Source organism: Ceratina calcarata, unplaced genomic scaffold (assembly GCF_001652005.2).
Source record: "Ceratina calcarata isolate Rehan_Ccalc_2016 unplaced genomic scaffold, ASM165200v1 scaffold297.2, whole genome shotgun sequence".
Lineage (NCBI taxonomy): Eukaryota > Metazoa > Arthropoda > Insecta > Hymenoptera > Apidae > Ceratina > Ceratina calcarata.
Window position 1 is genome coordinate 923,591 of NW_017152138.1, and position 18,816 is coordinate 942,406.

Sequence of the window (18,816 nt, forward strand, 5' to 3'; positions counted from 1 at the left end):
TTTCTACTCGCAAGTGCACTTTTTCGTGCGTTACAGTAAAGCCACCCCCCGTTATATTTTCCCGTATTCAGAGTATTCACAACAGCTGAAACTAATTCTTTTTATAACAAATATCTTGAAATTATCGGTACTCATGATTCGATTCTTCGTTTCTTCGAAATTCGAAAAAGATTATTTTCAATTATAAACCTGAATCGATACAAACTTTGTGTCAGTAATTATTATTATTATTATTATTATTATTATTATTATTATTATTATTATTATTATTATTATTATTATTATTTCAATCGGAGACGTCATGAATTTAAAGAGACGTGGGCTCGTTAAGAGTCGCGTGGCATCGATCACACGACGTTTTCTATTTTATTTTCACGGCAACTGTCCTGGATACGGGAAAATAACACGATAGGAACGAGCGATTCGAACGCGATATCCATCGATCGGTGAATTCTATGAGAAAATGCATTACACGGCTATCACTACTTGCTACTACTTGTTGGACATTGATCTCTCGTATAGGCACATCACGCGACACGTTGGTTCGCGTATCGCGTTACGCGTTTCATATTTCGACGACGGAAAAAATCACTTTGTATTAATTTTTATTCGAAACGATCACGGCCTCGTTTACACGCCGTCTTACTTCGGCGAAGGCGGCCACCGTGATCGTAATTCTGCGCATTTATTTTTTATCTCGAACATGCCTGGCACTCGATGCTGTTCTAGCGATTCCATTATCGTTAGTCTGCTGGCATTATAGGCGTGTATAAAAACTTGCACATGGTATGCAATAATATGAAACATCAGAAGCGATATACGTGTTATGTTTAATAATTAAAGGCGAAGAAAAATTTTTAATTTGCAAAAAATGTGCGGCTGTGGTTATCGTTGTTTCATATGTACAGCTTCATTTTCGCGTGACAGAACCTGTTTATCCTGAACTAATAATGAGACACCTGTTTGGGTAATTGAACATCGACGTATTGTGATTTATTTTTTTCCATCTGTTGCGTGCAGAACGTATAATTGTATGTCTTTTAAAACCAACACGTCATTCCCTTTTTTACGTCCCACTTCCAACTGCAAGGTCGACAGTAAGTAAAACAAATTGATTTTCGATTGTTTCGATGATCTAATTAATGAAACGTTTACTCTGCTGTGCATGACTGGTCCTAACAATGTTTGAAGCAAATGTTCCTAATTTTTTTTAGAATGTTGTATGGAAAGATTGCTTAAGATCTGGTTTTACGTATAAGTAGAAATCGCATGGATGCAATCACAGTTGTAGGGGGGGACGCGAGTAAATACGAATCATTCGGATGGAACGTTTGAGAGATTCTTAAATAAGTTTTCACCTTGTTTCTTCATGGATTTCGCGATATAACGAGCGCGTTGAACCAGATATTAGCCGATGAAGTTAACGATTTCGCGTTGCGTTCAAATTCTGAAAGCGGGATTCATTAAATTTCTCCACGATTGTTTTATCCAGAGTTCTACGGGAACTTTTATACAATCTGAAACTTCTGACTATCCTCATTGACCCAGTAATCTTCAGTTCTCTGAATATCAAGGAGTAAAATATTCCATTTACAAATAACTGAATCTTTCTCCGATCTGACTTTCAACGAGGCCAAACGAGAATTGTTCGTAAGAATTGCATGTAGCGTTTGACGATGGGCGCAAAGAGACACATCCGTTTCCATCGCAATCCATGTTTCTGTTACGTAACGTTTTACATATGCTGAATTTCTTTTAACTAGAATGCAACAAGGATATTTAAACATCCGGGAAGCCGTGCACGATACATGAGCAATGAGTGCATGCTCTGTCAAATATCATATCAGTGATCGATAACAGTACGTGTCCGGGCTTTTTTAATATCCCGGACATTCCTGGATGATACAATAGCTCGTCTGTAGGTCGACGAAGTCTCGAGAACCGACCCGCTTTCGACATTACAATTTGTATCCTCTTTCCCTCGGTGTCTATCTTTTTTTACTTAGTTATACGCGCATTGTGTAGAAAGAAGCAGCTAACAAGCCCCGGCGCAAGTCTCCGATGAGCGAAAATCTCTTCTTCATTATCAAACTGATTTTCGGATACTCTCCACGTTCGTTCCTATCCGAGAGCATATAATTACCAAGTAATTAACGTTCAAATGAACCAGTATCTTCCGCATCCGGCTTCCCTCCGAATTAGGACATGTCTCTGATGATGTCAAGGATCCTGGAAAGTGTACCACGTAAATTTAAGGAAAAAATTTGCTGAGTATAGATTGAAGTGGTATTTTTATGAAGCCAAGGTCACTGTTGTAATTTCACGCGCGGAACGTGTTTCCGTGCCAGAGATGTCGATTGGCAATAATAGGTAGTGGGAAGCAAACTTACACCGATAATCGTATCGAAGGATATTTTTACTTGACTATTACAATAGGACAAAAAAACGTGGAATATACTCATTCAACGGCCATCGCAAAATCATACAGATATTTTGACGATATCATTAAACAATTTATTGTATGTAATACTGTATATCCTAGGATAATTGCACTTTCGATGACTTTGATATGCGGGACTCGCTGTGTAACGATCGTGAACGTGTAAACCTTTCGAACGTTTAGTGATTCGGGGAATCTCGCGTCGTTATACGTCGACGTAGGGGTATAAATATTTCATTAGAGAAGTTTCGCAAGAACGTTCTATCAATATTCATCACGATTTTTGAAGTGGCTAGAGAATGTCAGCGGACTGATTCGTTTAAAATGGGAACCAAGAGATGAGCAGAAATTTCATTCTCTCAGATTTACGTAGTGCAATTATGGTTCGTAATTAAAGTGGTCTGTGAGAAACAGAAAGCTGCACGCAAAAGGTAAAAACGTATATATATATAGGCAAATAGATTTTTATCGTTGGGGCAGTTAGATAAAAAAGGAAAAGGACGGCGATACGTATTTTCCTGGTCACGTAACTTAATTGCAACATTTGATTGCGATTTTTATTATGATCGTTCAACAATGATTCAACTTTGATAGAAAACTATTTATACTTGTCGTATAGAATTGTGAGAACAAGGAAAAAATTATAATTATTTTTTCTTTGAATCGAAGGATCATTACATAAGACAGGAAGATTTATTTTAAAGTCTAATGAAAGCCGTCCGTAAATTGTTTGTATTATGATAGAAATTCGGTTAAACGTCAAATTATAGTTCGCTTTATAACGAGTTATACGCTCGCATTTTAAAATAGCGTTTCTGGCGCTCAAAGTAAAATATCACGAAATTCTATTCTTAGTGACTGCAGTGAAGGGCGAACTGAATAGTTATCTAAGAAAGATAGTTTTAAGTAATATGCGAAATGCAAACCAGCCAATTTTTCAATTCTTTAAATACCGTAGAATGCATGTCAACGATTTTTTGTCGATGCAAATGAAAATGTATGACGTTTCTACGGTACTAACTCGTTCAGTTGGTTTATCAATGTAATAGCAGAATCAACATTAACTACGATTAGATTATAGTATACAATTACTGAATGATATTTTACTCCACTGATTGTGAGTTTAGCTTTCACTTAGCTAATGTTTGTAATAATTGACATGAGCGAACTGAATTATAGATACGAATGGTGTCTGTCCGAGAATTATTCATATCGTTTATGGAGATTATAAATATTAGCGAACTTTTACTTGAGGATAATTGGCGTTGACTAAATTCGAATTCCCGATGCCGCGAAAGTTCACCTAGAATTTAGGCTGGTGTAACGATTTCACGTCAAATGCGCACGAAACGTTTACCGTGATTATACGACAAGTTGTCAAGGGTAAAAATACTGCAGTACTGCTGCAAAAGTTTGCAGTAGAACCGTGAACGCGTATCGGTGATGTATTAATTACGCTGTCTCTTTCAACGAAAGAAAAGACGTTGACCTCCACCGTACCCTTCCCCTTCCATTTTCTCTTTTTTCCTTGCGAAAAAATTCGCAACTGCTTCAAAGAACTTTTTGACCCGGCGCCAGTAACCACTTGCCAGTTTCAACCCTTTCGTAAATGGTCATTTCTATTGATTTTCCTTGAATCCTCGATCACTATGACCCTTTATAATATTTTCTACTAAATATGTTCGACCAAATCCAATTCCTTTTATATTTACAAGACTCTATCTTCCTTAATTTACTTTCTGAAAAGCGAATGTTATTACAGAAGTCTAATATGATAATTACTAGATCTACTTCTGTCTCATTGGACTATGATGAAATATCTGTAATGCGGTGAGTAAAGCATGCATCGGAATAATTTGACGTGCACTGTTTTCGTTTAATTAAATGCATCCTAGAATACGATGTCCGTGCTGCTATCTATCTCCTGGCCCGTGCGTTCGAAGGAATTGCTTGCCGTGGCGATAGGATGCAGAGGCCAGGCCAGGAGTACTTGTTCGTAAAGACGTGATTTAATCGTGATCGCATGGAACTTCTCGCAGAACTTGATGAAGAGGTGACTGACCATGGTCTCGAGCAGCGTCCTGGCGCATTTAGCGAAATTTCTTGTGACGATTGGCTGCATCAGAGCTATCGGTAATAACTATGACAAAGCGAGCACATGGTCGTTTCGTGGCTTTCAAATTCTGCTTTCGCACTCCGTGCTAGGAGCACTCAGGTTCGGTAAGGATACATTTACCTGACGAACCCGTAATTTTGCATCTTGGCATTCGCCTAGATAGTGTATTTTTAAAGCGGCATTATCTGTACAGGGCCCCCTAATTGTACATCTTATACATATGTTAGTGGGGGTCGGTCAGAGGATTAGTTGGTATGAAACTACGTAAGGGTATTGTATTTGATTTTTAAGTATAAAGGTCAGAACTGGGAGTCGATTTCATAGTCCAGCAGATTTTTATTTTGTTGGAACAGGTGAGAAATAATATATTTCAATGCACTCTCTGAGACTCACAGATATGTTGATCATGGTACTGTCTCTCAGTTCACATTATCTTCATATTCTCACTTGCATGTATAGATCAATTTCTTTTGCATGTGTTACGTTTTGCAATTACTTCTTAGATCCGCATATCGACATTGCAAACAGCGTCTTTGTGCATGGTGCAACGTTTGATCTTCAAAAATATTAGCAAGTGAATAAAATTAATCGTAAGTTTCGCTCCTTCGACTAACTTTTATATCCATTAGAAATTAAAATTTATTTCCAAGCTGCTTATTAGCAATGATATTATTTCTCACTAGTTCCAACTTACGTTTGCTTGGGAATTAATCACAAAGTTTCAGACTAGAGCTAAGATCACCTTTCACTCTCTTCTCTTCCTTATTTGAAAATTTAGGTAGATATAAGTGAATAGTTTTATAGTTCAATGTTATAACACTTTTAGAAACTTTAGGTATACGTAAGAACGTTTGCAGTCTCACTGTTTAAAAACTATTAGATCACGCTATGATACATAGTAAAATAGTAGCACATATAACAGCGGCGTGTTCTCAGAGCAAATTGTTTGTAGCAATGTTGCTTACAGGAGCTCCATTTTTCACATCGTCGACCAATGTAGTGAAATACCTAAGGATCTCCTACAATTGGTACTCGAAGATTGTCGATGTTGTACCATTGGCATTGTTTGCTGCCGGTATCCTGCAGGGATACAAAGTTTGCGAAAAAATTTGGCTTGTAGTATTTTTGCTGGGCATGTTGCCGATATTTTTTCATCTACAGCCAAGACGTAAAGACAGTCGAAGAAGAAGATACCAGTTGTTAATGAACATTACGACCATCCTACAGCTATTGATGATTGCGTTGGTTGGACTAAGATACAGTAATTACAACGTGATCAGTCTAGTAGTCTCGTACATTTTCGAACGTTTTTTCATCGACGAATTCTGTTATTTCTATGACATCCCTAGCACGGACTTAACTCAATACTCTTTATGTTTCGTGGAAATTTTCATGACTCTGACACTGAACGAAGTGTAAATAACGACTGTATATTTTATATTTATTTAAATAAACGATCTTTGCAGTATTCCTGAAATCATTCCTGTTTTCATTTTTCCGAAGACCTAATAACTAGAATTTAAAATACTATAAATGTAGATTTGTATAATATCGACATTAGGTGGCGTATTAGGACGGAATCGTGTACGAAGTGATAAGTATATTGCTTTGAGCTGAGTATTTACAAATTTCTTCTAATATAATAATAATTATTTCAATACGTAATAGAAGAAATGACACAGAATTACAATTATTTAAGCTAAATACACAAATGAACATTTTATTTTGTGTTTATCTGACTCGATTGCAGAGCGTGGCGACTTTTATAATTACAACTGTGACCAATAAAAGTCGTATCCCTGCCACCGGAGTTTCTCGACTTGTGTATACGACTGTGTCCTACGATAATACATACTCAAATTCTTCTTGTTAAAAGCCAATTTTGTGTAGAGAGAACATTTGTTATAATGTTGTTGTGAAAAATTTGAAAAGAGATCGATTCCAATATATCTTCAATACGATCGATGTGAACAGTCTTTGTTTCTTCCGTTTACGCGATTCGGCGAGTAATTATCAAGGAATTAAGTGTGGATCTTCATGAGCACATAATATCTATAAGCGAACTGGGTCAATGAATCGTATCGTGTGATATTTCCCGTTTAACTTTTTCTTCGTACCGTACGAAGAATTCCTCGTTCGTCGTTTCAGTGTTCTTACTCGCGCGTAACGAAACGTGCGAGAAAGTTTCACGCGACGGTGTGAAACAAAGAAACATTTCGAGCAGCTGTTAGTCGTAGATAGGGATCCTTTAAGGATCCCTAATCCCCAGTTGCAGGTCGCAAGTAGTCGAAGTTTCGAAGTGGTCGAAGTTGGACAATGCGAGTAACCGTCAGTGCCATATTTTGGCAAAACGAGTAAAGCGTGGAGCAGTGAGTCCCGATCAGTCCCGATCAAGCGTGAATCTCGTTTGCTTCGAGCAGCTGGCTTGTTCGAATTCGCGAAACAGTGATCCATCGAATCTGTACAAAATGAAATCAGTCACTTCGGTTCCCGAGACGAATTTCCAAAATCTCGGGCGTGACATGGCAGAGCGGCTAGGTTTGGGACCGGAAATTCGTGAACTAAAACTGGGACCAACTTTCACGAACAATAAATCGACGGCCTTCCACACTCTGAAATGTTAGTACAATTTCTTTCACTTTCTTTCGTTATCCTCGCCTTCTTCTTTGATCGTTACTGACATTAACAGTTAGTAATCTTGATATTGATTCCTAAAATTATAGATGATTTCAAACCAGCTAGTGTGGATGTTTCCAAAGTAGCAAAAGTTGACGTTGGAACCAACAACATGATGACAGTTACTGTTCCACATTTAGACGGTGCTGGAATTCCCCACACAGTCTTCAAGGGGAACCAGAGACCCTATCAGAAAGAGTGTGTTCTCATAATTGATAGAGTCACGGGAGAAATTACTTTGGAGAAGCTAACGGCTAATATCCAAGTAAAGAAGACCAGGTGTGTAATACTTTTCAGAAGTTACAACACATCACAACACATATATGTTGCATAATATTTCAGAGCAGAAACCAAGTCTCAATTGCACTTAGGAGTGTCTGGAACAAATAACAGTAACAGGCCTATAACGCCTGTAGAAACAAAGAAGAGCCCTACTCATGGCAGGTCGACTAGCAGAACGAAAGTTACAAGTGGAAGAAAGAGAGAACCCAGCGTACAACTGCATCCAAAACAGTTCAGTCCACTTAGAGTATCTCCTTATCACAACAAGAGCCCACCTACTGCTCCTACCAATAGGTATCTAGCTTATTTTCCTATTGAACATAAATATCAACCTTCAATGAACAAGAAATGCTTCTCAAGAACAACGGTGCTATCAAAATCCCTCACGGCTCGTTTCTCCCCTTTCACTTTGATACTATTCCCCTCTTGCGCCTTCATCATGCTCTCCGCATTCCCCCACGAAATACTAGTCCCCACTACCGAAGTGAGGGATCTTTCATAGCACCACTGCTCAAAAGATGCGAAATAATTCATTGACTATGTAGAGAATAATGTTACAATAATATATTAAGATTTTTTCGTAAATAAGTTATAACACACAGAACTTTAGTTCACCAGTGCAACCATCAGTGGGAGGAACGACTTTGGCTAGTTTGCCGATGATCGGTTCCGACAATGATGATTCCCCTTTGACATTGACTGGATCATTCCCGACTGTCAATTCCGCACCACCAAAGCCGATACCTGTAACTAATACTCTGCCTAATGTGAAACTGAATGTGGCCGGTGACAGTGACATGAGTGCTCTGAGCGATTCCACTTCAAGCAGTTCAGGCTCTGATGATAGTTCGGATAGTGATTCGGATACTAAAACTGATCCAGTTGTTAGCAAAACCAATGGTACGTATCATAAATTATGAAGATTCATGTTATAAAGTATAAATTTGTAGTGAATAATGAATTTGTACGATATATTTTTCAGGACATATGAATAGCACAGCTTCGTCTCCAGCAGTTCTGCCAGAGAATCTTTTGAATGATGATTTGCAATTATCAGAGTCAGAATCGGATAGCGATTAATGATAATGCATACCTGTATTGCTTACAATCCGACAGCATCAGGAACAGTGTTTTTCGCGAGATCTTTCTGAAAAATCGTTTCTGTTAGATTTTGTCCTGCAATTGATTTACTGTGTATAATATTCAGTTATATGTCAGACATCGAGCAATCTGTATAGCGAATTCGAAGCTATGCTCCATATATTCCATATGTATTGCTATATACGTATACAGAAACGTTTTGCTTCTTGTCCATTAAATGTATTAAAAAATAATGAATAATGAATATGAATGATAATGTAGTGTATGTTTGTTTATTTATGAGGTATTGAGGATTGTACAATTTCTATTGACTAATATTTAGTGTAATTATATGAGCCCTTTCGTTCTCTCTAGTTTTCTTTCTTTACTTTCTTACACATCTCGAAAAAATCTTGCCAAAATACTTTGTGTAATTACTTAGAGAAGTAGCAGACGCTTCTCGACAATTTCTTTCTTCCTATTAAATATCTCGTTGGCCTATGCAGCCAATTTATATATACGCATGTAAATGTGTGATGTATTACAAAAAGAAGTTAAAAATGATCGACTGTATTACTTACAAAATATTTATTTAAATGAAATGTGTGAATTTAATAAAATGTTCAATCTTATTACACACGCGTACAATGTATAAAACATTTTTATATCAAATTTTTCTTATTTCATTTAACAACCTATTTTTAATTAGCTAGAATCTTGTACTATATGTATAATCTATACAATAGTATTTAACGCGCGATTCATGTAGCCTTTGACAATACTATATTAAACTTGTCTTGTAAGCGTGATAATCCAGTATCAATCTAGCGAGTTGGCTACGTCGACCTAAATGAAGATTCTTCGACTGCATGCAGACGTTGTGGATATTACTCCAAATATTGGTACAATTAATGTCTTTGTATTTCACTTTGAGGGCCGGTTCCACAGCACGTAAAACGTGCAAATTACTGAAAGAAACGAACATCTCAAACAGAGAGGTATATCCAGCAGGAATATCCTGAGAAAGTTTCAGCAGCGTCGAGATATCTCGATCAGAGTGTATTATTGGAATGCTAGCCTCCACGGTTTTCCTCACTGAAAATAAAAATGAATTTTTAATAATCAGATACAGAACAAGCTTGATGAGTTACCTACTTGCGTTGTAATCCTTGACGTAAAACGCGATATTGTTGAAATTGTATTCATCGTATCGTCCGTGATTTCGATTAATATCCGTTTCAACTTGCTTTACATCGTTCATGTGTACGACATCCGGATGGTATTCCACGAAAGGAATCGGACTGAATATTTGATATTGGTTAATCGTATTCATACGAACCTGAATATTAATTATGTTCTTGGTCAATTTTTTGCATGTATGAATTACGCAGCAGGTGTCCATTTATAGCGCACGTACCCTATTTAAATAATCCAACCGAAGTTGCACACCCATCTCTGCGAAAAGTATCAAACTCTCAGGTGAGAATTTTCTTACACACAAATCCGTAACAGCAATGTTCAACAAGTGATTCGTTTCAATAGCCATTGACGTATTTGGCAGGCGCACGGAAAGCCAAGTAATTTTCGTTTGGTATTTTTTGTACTTTTCAGCAAGTAATAACGCGTATTGCTTAATCTCATGATACGTGTCTCCTTTACCTTTCGAAGCTGAATTATAATTATATAAGAGGACCTATACGAGACCGAAAACTTTAAAGACATATCCTTGACAAAACATTCTCAATTAATGTGAAAATACCAACCACCATTAAAAAAGTTTTGTACTTCTTTTCCATACAATCTACAGCGTACTGCTCTAAGAAATTCAATCCCTCTTGCTTTTTTGTCGAATCTATAGTGAGTATTATATTCACTCTGGTATTCTCAGTTACGTATGGAACCGGCAAGATCTCGACTTTGCCAAGCGGCTTGCACACTTCCATTCTTCTGATCAACGTTTTACCGTCTTTATCCGTAAATTCCAAGTCCAATATATAATCCATTCCCCGAGACGCGTCAAATCTTTGGTATCCGTTCAATAATTTCTTAAATTTTAATTCGTATCGATAATCGGCGATAATACGAGAAGCTGTGATATTAATTGTGCGATCTATGTCGAGTTTCGCATCTGTATTTAATTCTTGTACGGTAGAAAAGTCGGTATTAAAAAATACGTGAGTCTCGTTGAAATAAGTCCATCGTAAAACGTCGAAACGACCAGCGAATTTATTGCCCGGTTGATTGCCAATCGGCCAGGAGACATTGCGCCATTCTGGAGGACCCAAAGGTGCCATACTTATAATTGATCTACGGATATCCGAAATCTTCTCTTGAATTTCCACAGCTTTTGACTGGAATTACAATTACACTTATACGTTTGAAAGTCGATTTTAATTAGATTTCATTGACTCACTGCTGCAAAATAAGTGTTCAGTTTGTAGACGATGAGATGATCGTATATTGGATATATCACAAGTGAATTTAGGAACTCCTCGTTCTTAGCCAAATCCTTTAAGTTTCGTTCGAATAAAAATGTTGGCTGCAACTTGGTGTACAAAAATTTCTGTCCTTGTATACGATCGGAGCAAGACGTTGAAGTAGAGTGAACAATGCATCGTCCAAAATTGATATCGTCCGAATCAGAATATGCATTCTTCACACACCAGTCCAAATTGTTCTTTAATTCTTGTATTACTGAATTGCTTAATAAAATCCCCGAGTCTGAAAATTATTAACAAAGTTATTACATTTAAATCGAATCCTCTTTTGATTAATGTATACTAATTACTTTACCTAATGAACAATAATTTGGAATCTCTCCAGGAACTCCCAAGTGAACATTTTGACTTACACTAATCTTGGTAACAAATCGAACTAATTGCTTAACATTGATGTAGCTTACATCTTTGATTAAGAAATAGTAATCATAATTTTCTAAATAATTATCAATGATATATTTCATGGTATGGAATGGTTTCAAGATGCTTCTCGTGTCTGTGAATCCAACTATACCAGGAAGAGTAACGTTAGGCTTTGTACCTTCTGGTATAGAGATGAAATAACGTACTTTATCAACGATATGAGCTACAGTCTTATTAATTGCTATGTCTCTGCTATACAAGAATTGTTGGCTTGTTATCACTCCTATGAACAATTTTTCTCTGATCCCAAGCTCGGTGGAGTAATATCTCGGACGTATCAGCGTTTTCGAAACTTTTTGAGCCTGTTGCGGTTTATTGTTAATATTTATTTTCGGCTCGTATTCATCCAATTCATCTTGGTAATTTGAGTCTTGCGTTAAATACTCTGTACTATCGTTATAATAGTCAGTATCTACTGGTATCAACATTATACTCAAGCTGAGGCCTATGCTCATTCCAATTATTAAATACATATTCGCCCAACAATGGGACAAAAACATTTTTAATATAGGATTCATGTTTTATAACAATTTGTGTCTATTCTTGGTAACCTGTAACAAGATCTACCATCGAATAAAATTCAAGATTTTCTAATAGTAAATTGTTCATTATTTGTAGCGTTAATCTGTTTGACGAAAGCAATTTTGCAAGCAAGATTCAAAGAGCGATGTCATTATTAATTGATAATATATTTCATTTTTCTGTCTGATAATCCTTAGATATTTATTAGATTCATTCGTTTCCTAAAAAGCGTCATGCACGTAGCAATTTGAAATAAAAGATTTACCATCCGTTATAATAAATAACTAAAAGTTATAAACGAATCTTCTGATGTTTATATATCATTTTCAACAGAGGTTTCCGACAATCAACAGGAATAAATCAGAGAGTTACTTCAGTATCAGATGGCGTTTCTATCCATGTGTTCGATAATTGTTTAAAAACCGAATATTATTTTTTTATAACAAAATGTACTGATGTTGGACGCAAAAATTATTGTAAATCTGTTATTAACTTATTTAAAATGTCAATTGTACATACATAGGTAGATTCGAGATATTTATTAATACTGTAGGTTACACGAGAGAGCTTGTTACAGTCTTGTAATGTATTAAAATTGAAAATTCTAAAGCACCGATATTATGAACACGTTACTAAGAAGAGTAGTCGGTTTGTTAAATAGATCTCCGTTAATTAAAGATCGTCCAAGCGTACAATTAATCTTTGTCAACGATATTCATAACAGTCACCGAATTCTGTACAACAAACATGAAAACAACAGCGAAATCGTACCTTTCTATTTCAATGTTAACAAAAAGGAGAAAGAGACCTTTTTAGAAATCATACGAATATACATGAGAGAAGACAAAAGTCGAAAGGGACAATTGCACTTCATTACGATGGCATTGAAGTACATGGACGAATTTGGTGTGAACAAGGATTTGGAAACGTACAAGGCGATATTCGATATATTTCCAAAAGGAAAATATATTCCAGAGAACAGATTTCAAATCTTGTCATTTCACTATCCGAAGCATCAGAACACAGCTATAGCTATACTCAATAAAATGGAAGATAATTTTGTTTTACCCGATTACGAGATGCAACAAATGATCCTAAACACGTTCGGTGACAAGAATTTAGTTATAAAGAAGTGTTGGACGATGTTTTACTGGTTGCCGAAGTTCGCTGAATTAAATCCGTGGCCTGTTCCTCATCCGACGCCAACAGATCCCAAAGTACTTGCACAAATTGCTATGGAGAAAGTATCTGGTGCAGATCCACAGACTAAACTTACCATGTACAGAACGACGGACGTACCGGATGCGATAGACGATACTTGGATCATGTCTACTATGAGCCAAACGCAACAGGAACTACTTGCTGCTCAGCCAACTGATAAATCATTGATAGTGGAGGGTCCTTTTACAGTTTGGGTCGACAAATACTGTATAGATTATTTTGTATTAAAAGGAGAACCAATTAAGAGAGAAGTCATTTATGGAGAATATGATGGTACATAAATTGAAGTCAGGAATCTAAAGTATGTTACATTACCTAATGATACTGAGAAACATCTCATTTCATTTTCAGATATATCAGATTTGAAAATTCCATTTTGGGAGAGGCACAACTTTAAGATACCTGTTAATGTTCACGAACAGGAAGACGGCGTATATTATGCGATGTGCGCGACGGGCACATCTTCCAAAGATTCTCTTTTATCATGGATAAGATGTTTGCAAAAAACAAATCCAATTTTAGAAAAAATACCAGTGACTTTTAAACTTACATCAATGTTGGACGAAGGACTGTACATCGAAACATCTGATACAAGCTCTAATGTAAAACAAATACCACAGGACACGGATAGAGAGAAATAGTTTATTAATTTATGTAAATAAAGTTGTTTGTACAGTACTGACAATGTATTTTTTAATGAACTTAGTCTTTAGATCCGTGTATATTCACAATGGAATTACGCGTATTAACATATCTGTGATACACATTTATGTGCCAAGCTTTACATGAATATTTGCATGAGTTTTAACTTTTAAACTTCTGCACGCGTAGTGCCCATAGTAAGTTTCCGATCGTTGTACTGTTCAAACATGTTTCTGTAGTTCTTTTAACGCAAAATATAGAATAAATAAACATGTTAATAAACAAATGGGTAAAGGCGAAGGCAGCCTGTTCTAATTTATGGCATTATACAAATTTTAAACGATTCGCTACGCAAATTAAAAATTCTGAAGATATTTTAGAGACGCCTAATTATGAACCCGTAGGTATTCGCTTCATTCAAGCTAAAACCTTCTACTTATAAAATCTATATTTTAATTGACATTTAATTTAGGATAAATTTTACGAGGATATAAAGAAAGCGTACGAATGTACCGTAACTCCTTCTTTGAAGTTATTTTACAATGAACCATTGTTAATCCACAAAGGTCGAGGACAATGGTTGTGGGACCATCGCGGGAAACGGTACTTGGACATGTTCGCCGGAGTTGCTACCGTATCCGTTGGCCACTGTCACCCGTAAGTATATTATAAAACGGAAATAACGTGATTCGAATTTCTAGAAACGAATAGAATATATTGTTTCAGAAAGATAGTAGCTGCAATGTCCGAACAAGCATCAAAGCTGAATCATGTTTCTTCCATTTACATGCACCCTCATTTATACGAATACGCGAACAAGCTGATAAGTAAATTCCAGGGAAAATTGAAAGTGGTGTATTTAACTAACAGTGGATCGGAAGCGAACGAGTTGGCGTTTTTGATGGCGAGGCTGTACACTCGCAATCATACTGTCGTTTCTTTTAAAAATTGCTATCATGGTGCAACGTATGGTACTGTGGCCTCAACGGCGATAAGTACTTGGAGGTATCCATTTATTGTTCAACCCCCTGGATATTTACACGTGAGTTCTCTCAATTAAAATTCTTCTGATACTTGAATATCGAATTATACAAGAACTGAATTACTTCAGGCAGTATATCCCGATTTGTACAAAGGTAGTTGGAGTGGATCAAAGTGCAGAGACTCAGATGTACAAGTTTCTGAAAATAAATGTAACTGTAGAAACGGGGAATGTATAGCTTCAGAGAAATACTTTCAGCAGTTCGAAGAATCATTTCAATTCAGTTTACCACGTACTCATAGTATCGCAGCGTTTGTAGCTGAGAGTATTCAAGGGGTAGGAGGAACGGTTCAATATCCTAAATACTACCTTAAGAAGATATATGATTATGTTCGCGAAAAGGGTGGTGTATGCATAGCCGATGAAGTGCAGACCGGTTTTGGTAGAACGGGGGAGCATTATTGGGGTTTCGAGAGTCACGGCGTGGAACCGGACATAGTCACCTTGGCAAAGGGTATAGGGAACGGATTTCCTCTTGGAGCAGTGATCACTAGTCCTGATATTGCAGCGAGCTTAAACTATGCGTTGCATTTTAATACATTTGGTGGAAATCCTCTTGCCTGCGTCGTGGGATCGACAGTACTCGATGCAAGTATCACTTAATTTAATATATTAATAATTTAGTTACATCGATAAAGGTACATTGCGAGATTTATTTAGATTATAGAAGAAGAGGCTCTGCAACAAAATGCATACACAGTCGGTACTCATTTGATAAATAAATTAGCTAATCTCCGATCAGAATTTCCAAATGTAGTCGGCGACGTTCGAGGCAAGGGTCTCATGATAGGAGTCGAGTTAATTTCGAACCCTGAGACAAAGCAGCCGTTAGAGGCCGAACGCGTGCTTGACATATTCGAAAACATAAAAGATATGGGAGTCCTTGTTGGTAAAGGCGGGTTACATGCAAATGTGAGTTAGGTCGCATATTTATAACATTTAAATGTCTGAATACTGACAATGCTCGATTTGCATAGGTACTAAGAATAAAACCGCCTTTGTGCGTAACTAAAGAAGACGCGGATTTCACATTTACTGTTATCAAAAATGCGTTGGAGATGCACGAAGAAAAATATCGGAATAATTGAAGACAACGGGTAAACGCAACTTTTTTAATTCGGTACAGTCGTTTATGTTACATTTGTAGAATGTAGTTTTCGTCTCGTCTAGCATAAATTAGTCTAGCATGCGAATTATATGATTCTGTACACGGAATTGGTCATTCATAATATGTATAGACAGTAGGAATTATGTACAAACGTTTCTTGTTTAGAACGAGCTATTGTACAATTATGACGGAACCATAAATAATTAATGTGAATATTTTACTTTCAGTCTTACTAGGAAAATGCGGATCAAGTTTACTTTCTGCTGTAAACATTATTATAAATGTTCCCTGGTAATTTTATACAAATGCAGCTATGATTACATACATTTTACAATCATAGATTTTTTATACGCTATGCGTACAATAAGTTAAACATCTACAAGCAAATATGTACACAAAGCAATTTGCTTTTATTAAAGAAATTATGGTTTTTTAATTCTCACATTCAATAGCCTTCATGTTCCGCATGTTCGGTGAGTCTGTGTAAATCAATTTTTCGGAAGACCCGCTTACAATGTATAAACAAATAAATATAAAGCTGTTAATAACTGGCACGTAAAAATTTGTACATGTTAAGAAATATAAATGCACACGAATCATTTAAATGAAAGAAGACTTTTTTATATGCAAGAAATGAGATTTGGCACGAAACAGTTTTTTCGAACAAAACACGTGTGTGATACGAAATTTGATTAATAAATACTGGTATTAAAAAATATTAGTACTCTCAACGTAGTATTAGATGAACAAGATGATTACGTTATCATCCTCGCAAGCAATGAAAAGAGAGCTCTTTGAAAATATTAGGTACGGAGCATGCAGGTATGATCGCGAGATTCTTTTAAGCAATTAAATTTGTCAGAACTATCTTAGAATCGGGTAACGTGTCTAAGAGATAATGAGAAGTATCGGCCATGGAGGCAAGGTCAGCCTCTAATAACGCCAACTGAAGCTCTCTTCGTGCTTTCTGCACGACGTATACCATCAACGAAATGCCTATTAGAATCTGTAACAATAGTACATCTTATTTTAATAGAGTATAAGATTAAACTGAATTTTTTATAACGAAACATACCTGAAAGCAGAAGACAATATAACCAGTTGCCGCTGTCGATTTGTCTTCGAGGACATCTTGCATAGATCTTAAGCTACTGCCTAAATATATATTGATGATTTGTGCAGGCAGCAGGCCTATTGCACTCGCTATATGGTATTGAATACCACCCATATTGCTTACCTAAATAATTATACACGTCAGTACTGTTATATAATTAATAAATGATACAGAGGTAAAATTATACATACAGCAAAGATAGTATTTTGTAAACCAAAGGGGATGGGAGTTAATCTTGTGAACAGCACAACCTTGAAGGCTTGTGGTCCAGATATGACCCTAAGTATTGCTCTTGCAGTATCATTTTTCAGAAGAGCTCCAATAGGCAACTTGGAGGATAACGCACTAAGTGTGACATGAGCTATTGCTATTCCCAAATTGGCAGACAACACCACCATGACTATACCTCTTAATATACCAAAGAGATAGCCGCTTGCAATGATAAGAAATAGATAGCCAATCACTATGGGGAATGAAACCACAGTGAAAAGTGCAATAAATATTACAGTAACAATCCAGGCATTCTGATGCTCAATCCAATAGAGCAAGACTTTAATGTAATCTCTACAGATGAAGACTATTGCACCCAGGAGAGCCAGGGTGGCGATCGTTACGACAACATAGCATACTGAATTTGAATGAATGCAATTGCATTGAATTGGAGCAGAATTCTTGGACGGACGGACACCAGTTTCTACATCTTCTATGTTAATTATATCCATATTTATTCCTCATTATGCACAAGGAGAAGATCATTCAACGACCATCCTTTTGCTATGACCTATCGGCAAAATATTAAACACTGTCAGATACATGTTCGTGTGGTTGTTCTTAATATAAAATATATTTTCTTCTTATCAATTGTACTTATGCCCTATATATAATGGTACAAAGAAAAAATACTAGATTTTGTATAACCGCATGTCCTATTTGTAAGTTTTCATTTATGTATCATCAATTACACTATAATTAAATGTGTACTATTGAACATAAATCATACGAATTAATTGCACGCTGCGCTTAAAAAATCAAAATTATCCTATTTACATATAGACAACGATTTGTTTAAACGCCTATAAAATGCAAAACCACATTTCTTCGCTGTAACATGATATCAACTGAACGTTATTGTATAATGCTATTGATCACAAAACTGGAATACGACGAACAATGCGAATTTAAATTTATTTTTACCTCGTAACGCTATTACGGTAAAAAATTTTGTATATCACAGATTTCTTTACTTCTTCCATCACTGTCATACACACGACGCATTAAGTTTTATCTCCTTTATTTTCCTCTCCTCAAATTCCTCCGAGCAATACGATGTCTTTATTAAGTAATAAGGAAAATGAAAATACACATTGCCTAAGCTCATGAAACATAATAATAATAATTGAAATCCGTTTATGACTTATGACTCTCGCTGCGTGAATTAGCTTAGATCCTCGAAAATCGTTCAAGGCGAGTGTGCAATATAGGTTTTGGAGGGAAAATTACGGAAAACTATACGGGAAAACAGAATTTTATTTTATATAAATCAAGATTGACCGTATAAGTTGAGATTCCGAGTTCACAGACTTTCAGATATTGTCTTTATTATTTATATTACATACATTTTTGTTTAAGTGATTGTCAAATAAATTTTTCTT

At 36.2% G+C, this 18,816-nt stretch overlaps 6 protein-coding genes across 11 annotated transcripts; 4 read left to right on the forward strand and 2 right to left on the reverse strand.

The window, feature by feature from the left end:
• Positions 1-3,953: 3,953 nt before the first annotated feature.
• On the forward strand, positions 3,954-6,033 carry LOC108624003 (uncharacterized). 2 transcript variants are annotated; one of them, XM_018022924.2, is made up of 3 exons: positions 3,954-4,270; positions 4,336-4,660; positions 5,524-6,033. In XM_018022924.2, exons 2-3 carry the CDS (start codon positions 4,504-4,506, stop codon positions 5,973-5,975), a joined length of 609 nt encoding a protein of 202 aa, XP_017878413.1. In that variant the 5' UTR covers positions 3,954-4,270; positions 4,336-4,503; the 3' UTR covers positions 5,976-6,033. The 2 variants fall into 2 exon arrangements, with proteins under 2 accessions (XP_017878413.1, XP_017878414.1); XM_018022925.2 differs by having other exon boundaries at positions 4,336-4,573.
• A 177-nt stretch (positions 6,034-6,210) lies between these two features.
• Eaf (ELL-associated factor) lies at positions 6,211-8,875 on the forward strand. Its single transcript, XM_018022916.2, has 5 exons — positions 6,211-7,175; positions 7,280-7,511; positions 7,575-7,808; positions 8,125-8,414; positions 8,497-8,875. The coding sequence occupies exons 1-5, from the start codon at positions 7,025-7,027 to the stop codon at positions 8,592-8,594; spliced, it is 1,005 nt and encodes a 334-aa protein (XP_017878405.1). The 5' UTR covers positions 6,211-7,024; the 3' UTR covers positions 8,595-8,875.
• A 379-nt stretch (positions 8,876-9,254) lies between these two features.
• Chpf (Chondroitin polymerizing factor) lies at positions 9,255-12,394 on the reverse strand. 2 transcript variants are annotated; one of them, XM_018023013.2, is made up of 7 exons: positions 12,303-12,394; positions 11,388-12,066; positions 11,008-11,315; positions 10,358-10,945; positions 10,012-10,287; positions 9,750-9,933; positions 9,255-9,689 (listed from the first exon to the last, which is right to left on the reverse strand). In XM_018023013.2, exons 2-7 carry the CDS (start codon positions 12,031-12,033, stop codon positions 9,376-9,378), a joined length of 2,316 nt encoding a protein of 771 aa, XP_017878502.1. In that variant the 5' UTR covers positions 12,034-12,066; positions 12,303-12,394; the 3' UTR covers positions 9,255-9,375. The 2 variants fall into 2 exon arrangements, with proteins under 2 accessions (XP_017878502.1, XP_026668638.1); XM_026812837.1 differs by having other exon boundaries at positions 11,388-12,078; positions 12,303-12,390.
• Positions 12,395-12,617: 223 nt separating this feature from the next.
• Positions 12,618-13,936, forward strand: ECSIT (evolutionarily conserved signaling intermediate in Toll pathway, mitochondrial). The gene is made up of 2 exons (XM_018023015.2): positions 12,618-13,531; positions 13,610-13,936. Exons 1-2 carry the CDS (start codon positions 12,658-12,660, stop codon positions 13,897-13,899), a joined length of 1,164 nt encoding a protein of 387 aa, XP_017878504.1. The 5' UTR covers positions 12,618-12,657; the 3' UTR covers positions 13,900-13,936.
• Positions 13,937-14,036: 100 nt separating this feature from the next.
• LOC108624048 (alanine--glyoxylate aminotransferase 2, mitochondrial) lies at positions 14,037-16,365 on the forward strand. Of its 3 annotated transcripts, none has more exons than XM_026812839.1 (7): positions 14,037-14,300; positions 14,373-14,557; positions 14,627-14,942; positions 15,012-15,530; positions 15,603-15,854; positions 15,920-16,039; positions 16,278-16,365. In XM_026812839.1, the coding sequence occupies exons 1-6, from the start codon at positions 14,172-14,174 to the stop codon at positions 16,028-16,030; spliced, it is 1,512 nt and encodes a 503-aa protein (XP_026668640.1). In that variant the 5' UTR covers positions 14,037-14,171; the 3' UTR covers positions 16,031-16,039; positions 16,278-16,365. The 3 variants fall into 3 exon arrangements, with proteins under 3 accessions (XP_026668640.1, XP_017878503.1, XP_026668641.1); XM_018023014.2 differs by having other exon boundaries at positions 15,920-16,062; positions 16,278-16,361; XM_026812840.1 differs by having other exon boundaries at positions 14,210-14,557; positions 14,631-14,942.
• On the reverse strand, positions 16,041-18,758 carry LOC108624052 (transmembrane protein 64). 2 transcript variants are annotated; one of them, XM_018023016.2, is made up of 4 exons: positions 18,359-18,758; positions 17,356-17,945; positions 17,126-17,287; positions 16,041-17,056 (listed from the first exon to the last, which is right to left on the reverse strand). In XM_018023016.2, exons 2-4 carry the CDS (start codon positions 17,884-17,886, stop codon positions 16,892-16,894), a joined length of 858 nt encoding a protein of 285 aa, XP_017878505.1. In that variant the 5' UTR covers positions 17,887-17,945; positions 18,359-18,758; the 3' UTR covers positions 16,041-16,891. The 2 variants fall into 2 exon arrangements, with proteins under 2 accessions (XP_017878505.1, XP_026668648.1); XM_026812847.1 differs by lacking the exon at positions 18,359-18,758 and having other exon boundaries at positions 17,356-18,352.
• Between the last annotated feature and the right edge of the window lie 58 nt (positions 18,759-18,816).

Bases quoted from the DNA above. Each gene is read 5' to 3' on its own strand.
- LOC108624003 (XM_018022924.2), top strand. From the start codon at position 4,504: ATGGTCTCGAGCAGCGTCCTGGCGCATTTAGCGAAATTTCTTGTGACG. The intron at 4,661-5,523 runs GTAAGGATACAT...TGTTGCTTACAG, and splicing joins GCTAGGAGCACTCAGGTTCG to GAGCTCCATTTTTCACATCG.
- Chpf (XM_018023013.2), bottom strand. From the start codon at position 12,033: ATGAATCCTATATTAAAAATGTTTTTGTCCCATTGTTGGGCGAATATG. The intron at 11,316-11,387 runs GTAAAGTAATTA...AATAATTTTCAG, and splicing joins TCCAAATTATTGTTCATTAG to ACTCGGGGATTTTATTAAGC. The intron at 9,934-10,011 runs GTACGTGCGCTA...ATTAATATTCAG, and splicing joins GGTTGGATTATTTAAATAGG to GTTCGTATGAATACGATTAA.
- ECSIT (XM_018023015.2), top strand. From the start codon at position 12,658: ATGAACACGTTACTAAGAAGAGTAGTCGGTTTGTTAAATAGATCTCCG. The intron at 13,532-13,609 runs GTACATAAATTG...TTTCATTTTCAG, and splicing joins CATTTATGGAGAATATGATG to ATATATCAGATTTGAAAATT.
- LOC108624048 (XM_026812839.1), top strand. From the start codon at position 14,172: ATGTTAATAAACAAATGGGTAAAGGCGAAGGCAGCCTGTTCTAATTTA. The intron at 14,943-15,011 runs GTGAGTTCTCTC...GAATTACTTCAG, and splicing joins AACCCCCTGGATATTTACAC to GCAGTATATCCCGATTTGTA. The intron at 15,531-15,602 runs GCAAGTATCACT...AGATTTATTTAG, and splicing joins TGGGATCGACAGTACTCGAT to ATTATAGAAGAAGAGGCTCT.
- Eaf (XM_018022916.2), top strand. From the start codon at position 7,025: ATGAAATCAGTCACTTCGGTTCCCGAGACGAATTTCCAAAATCTCGGG. The intron at 7,809-8,124 runs GTATCTAGCTTA...ACAGAACTTTAG, and splicing joins CCTACTGCTCCTACCAATAG to TTCACCAGTGCAACCATCAG. The intron at 8,415-8,496 runs GTACGTATCATA...TATATTTTTCAG, and splicing joins AGTTGTTAGCAAAACCAATG to GACATATGAATAGCACAGCT.
- LOC108624052 (XM_018023016.2), bottom strand. From the start codon at position 17,886: ATGGATATAATTAACATAGAAGATGTAGAAACTGGTGTCCGTCCGTCC. The intron at 17,288-17,355 runs GTATGTATAATT...ATAATTATTTAG, and splicing joins TACAAAATACTATCTTTGCT to GTAAGCAATATGGGTGGTAT. The intron at 17,057-17,125 runs GTATGTTTCGTT...CTATTGTTACAG, and splicing joins ATATTGTCTTCTGCTTTCAG to ATTCTAATAGGCATTTCGTT.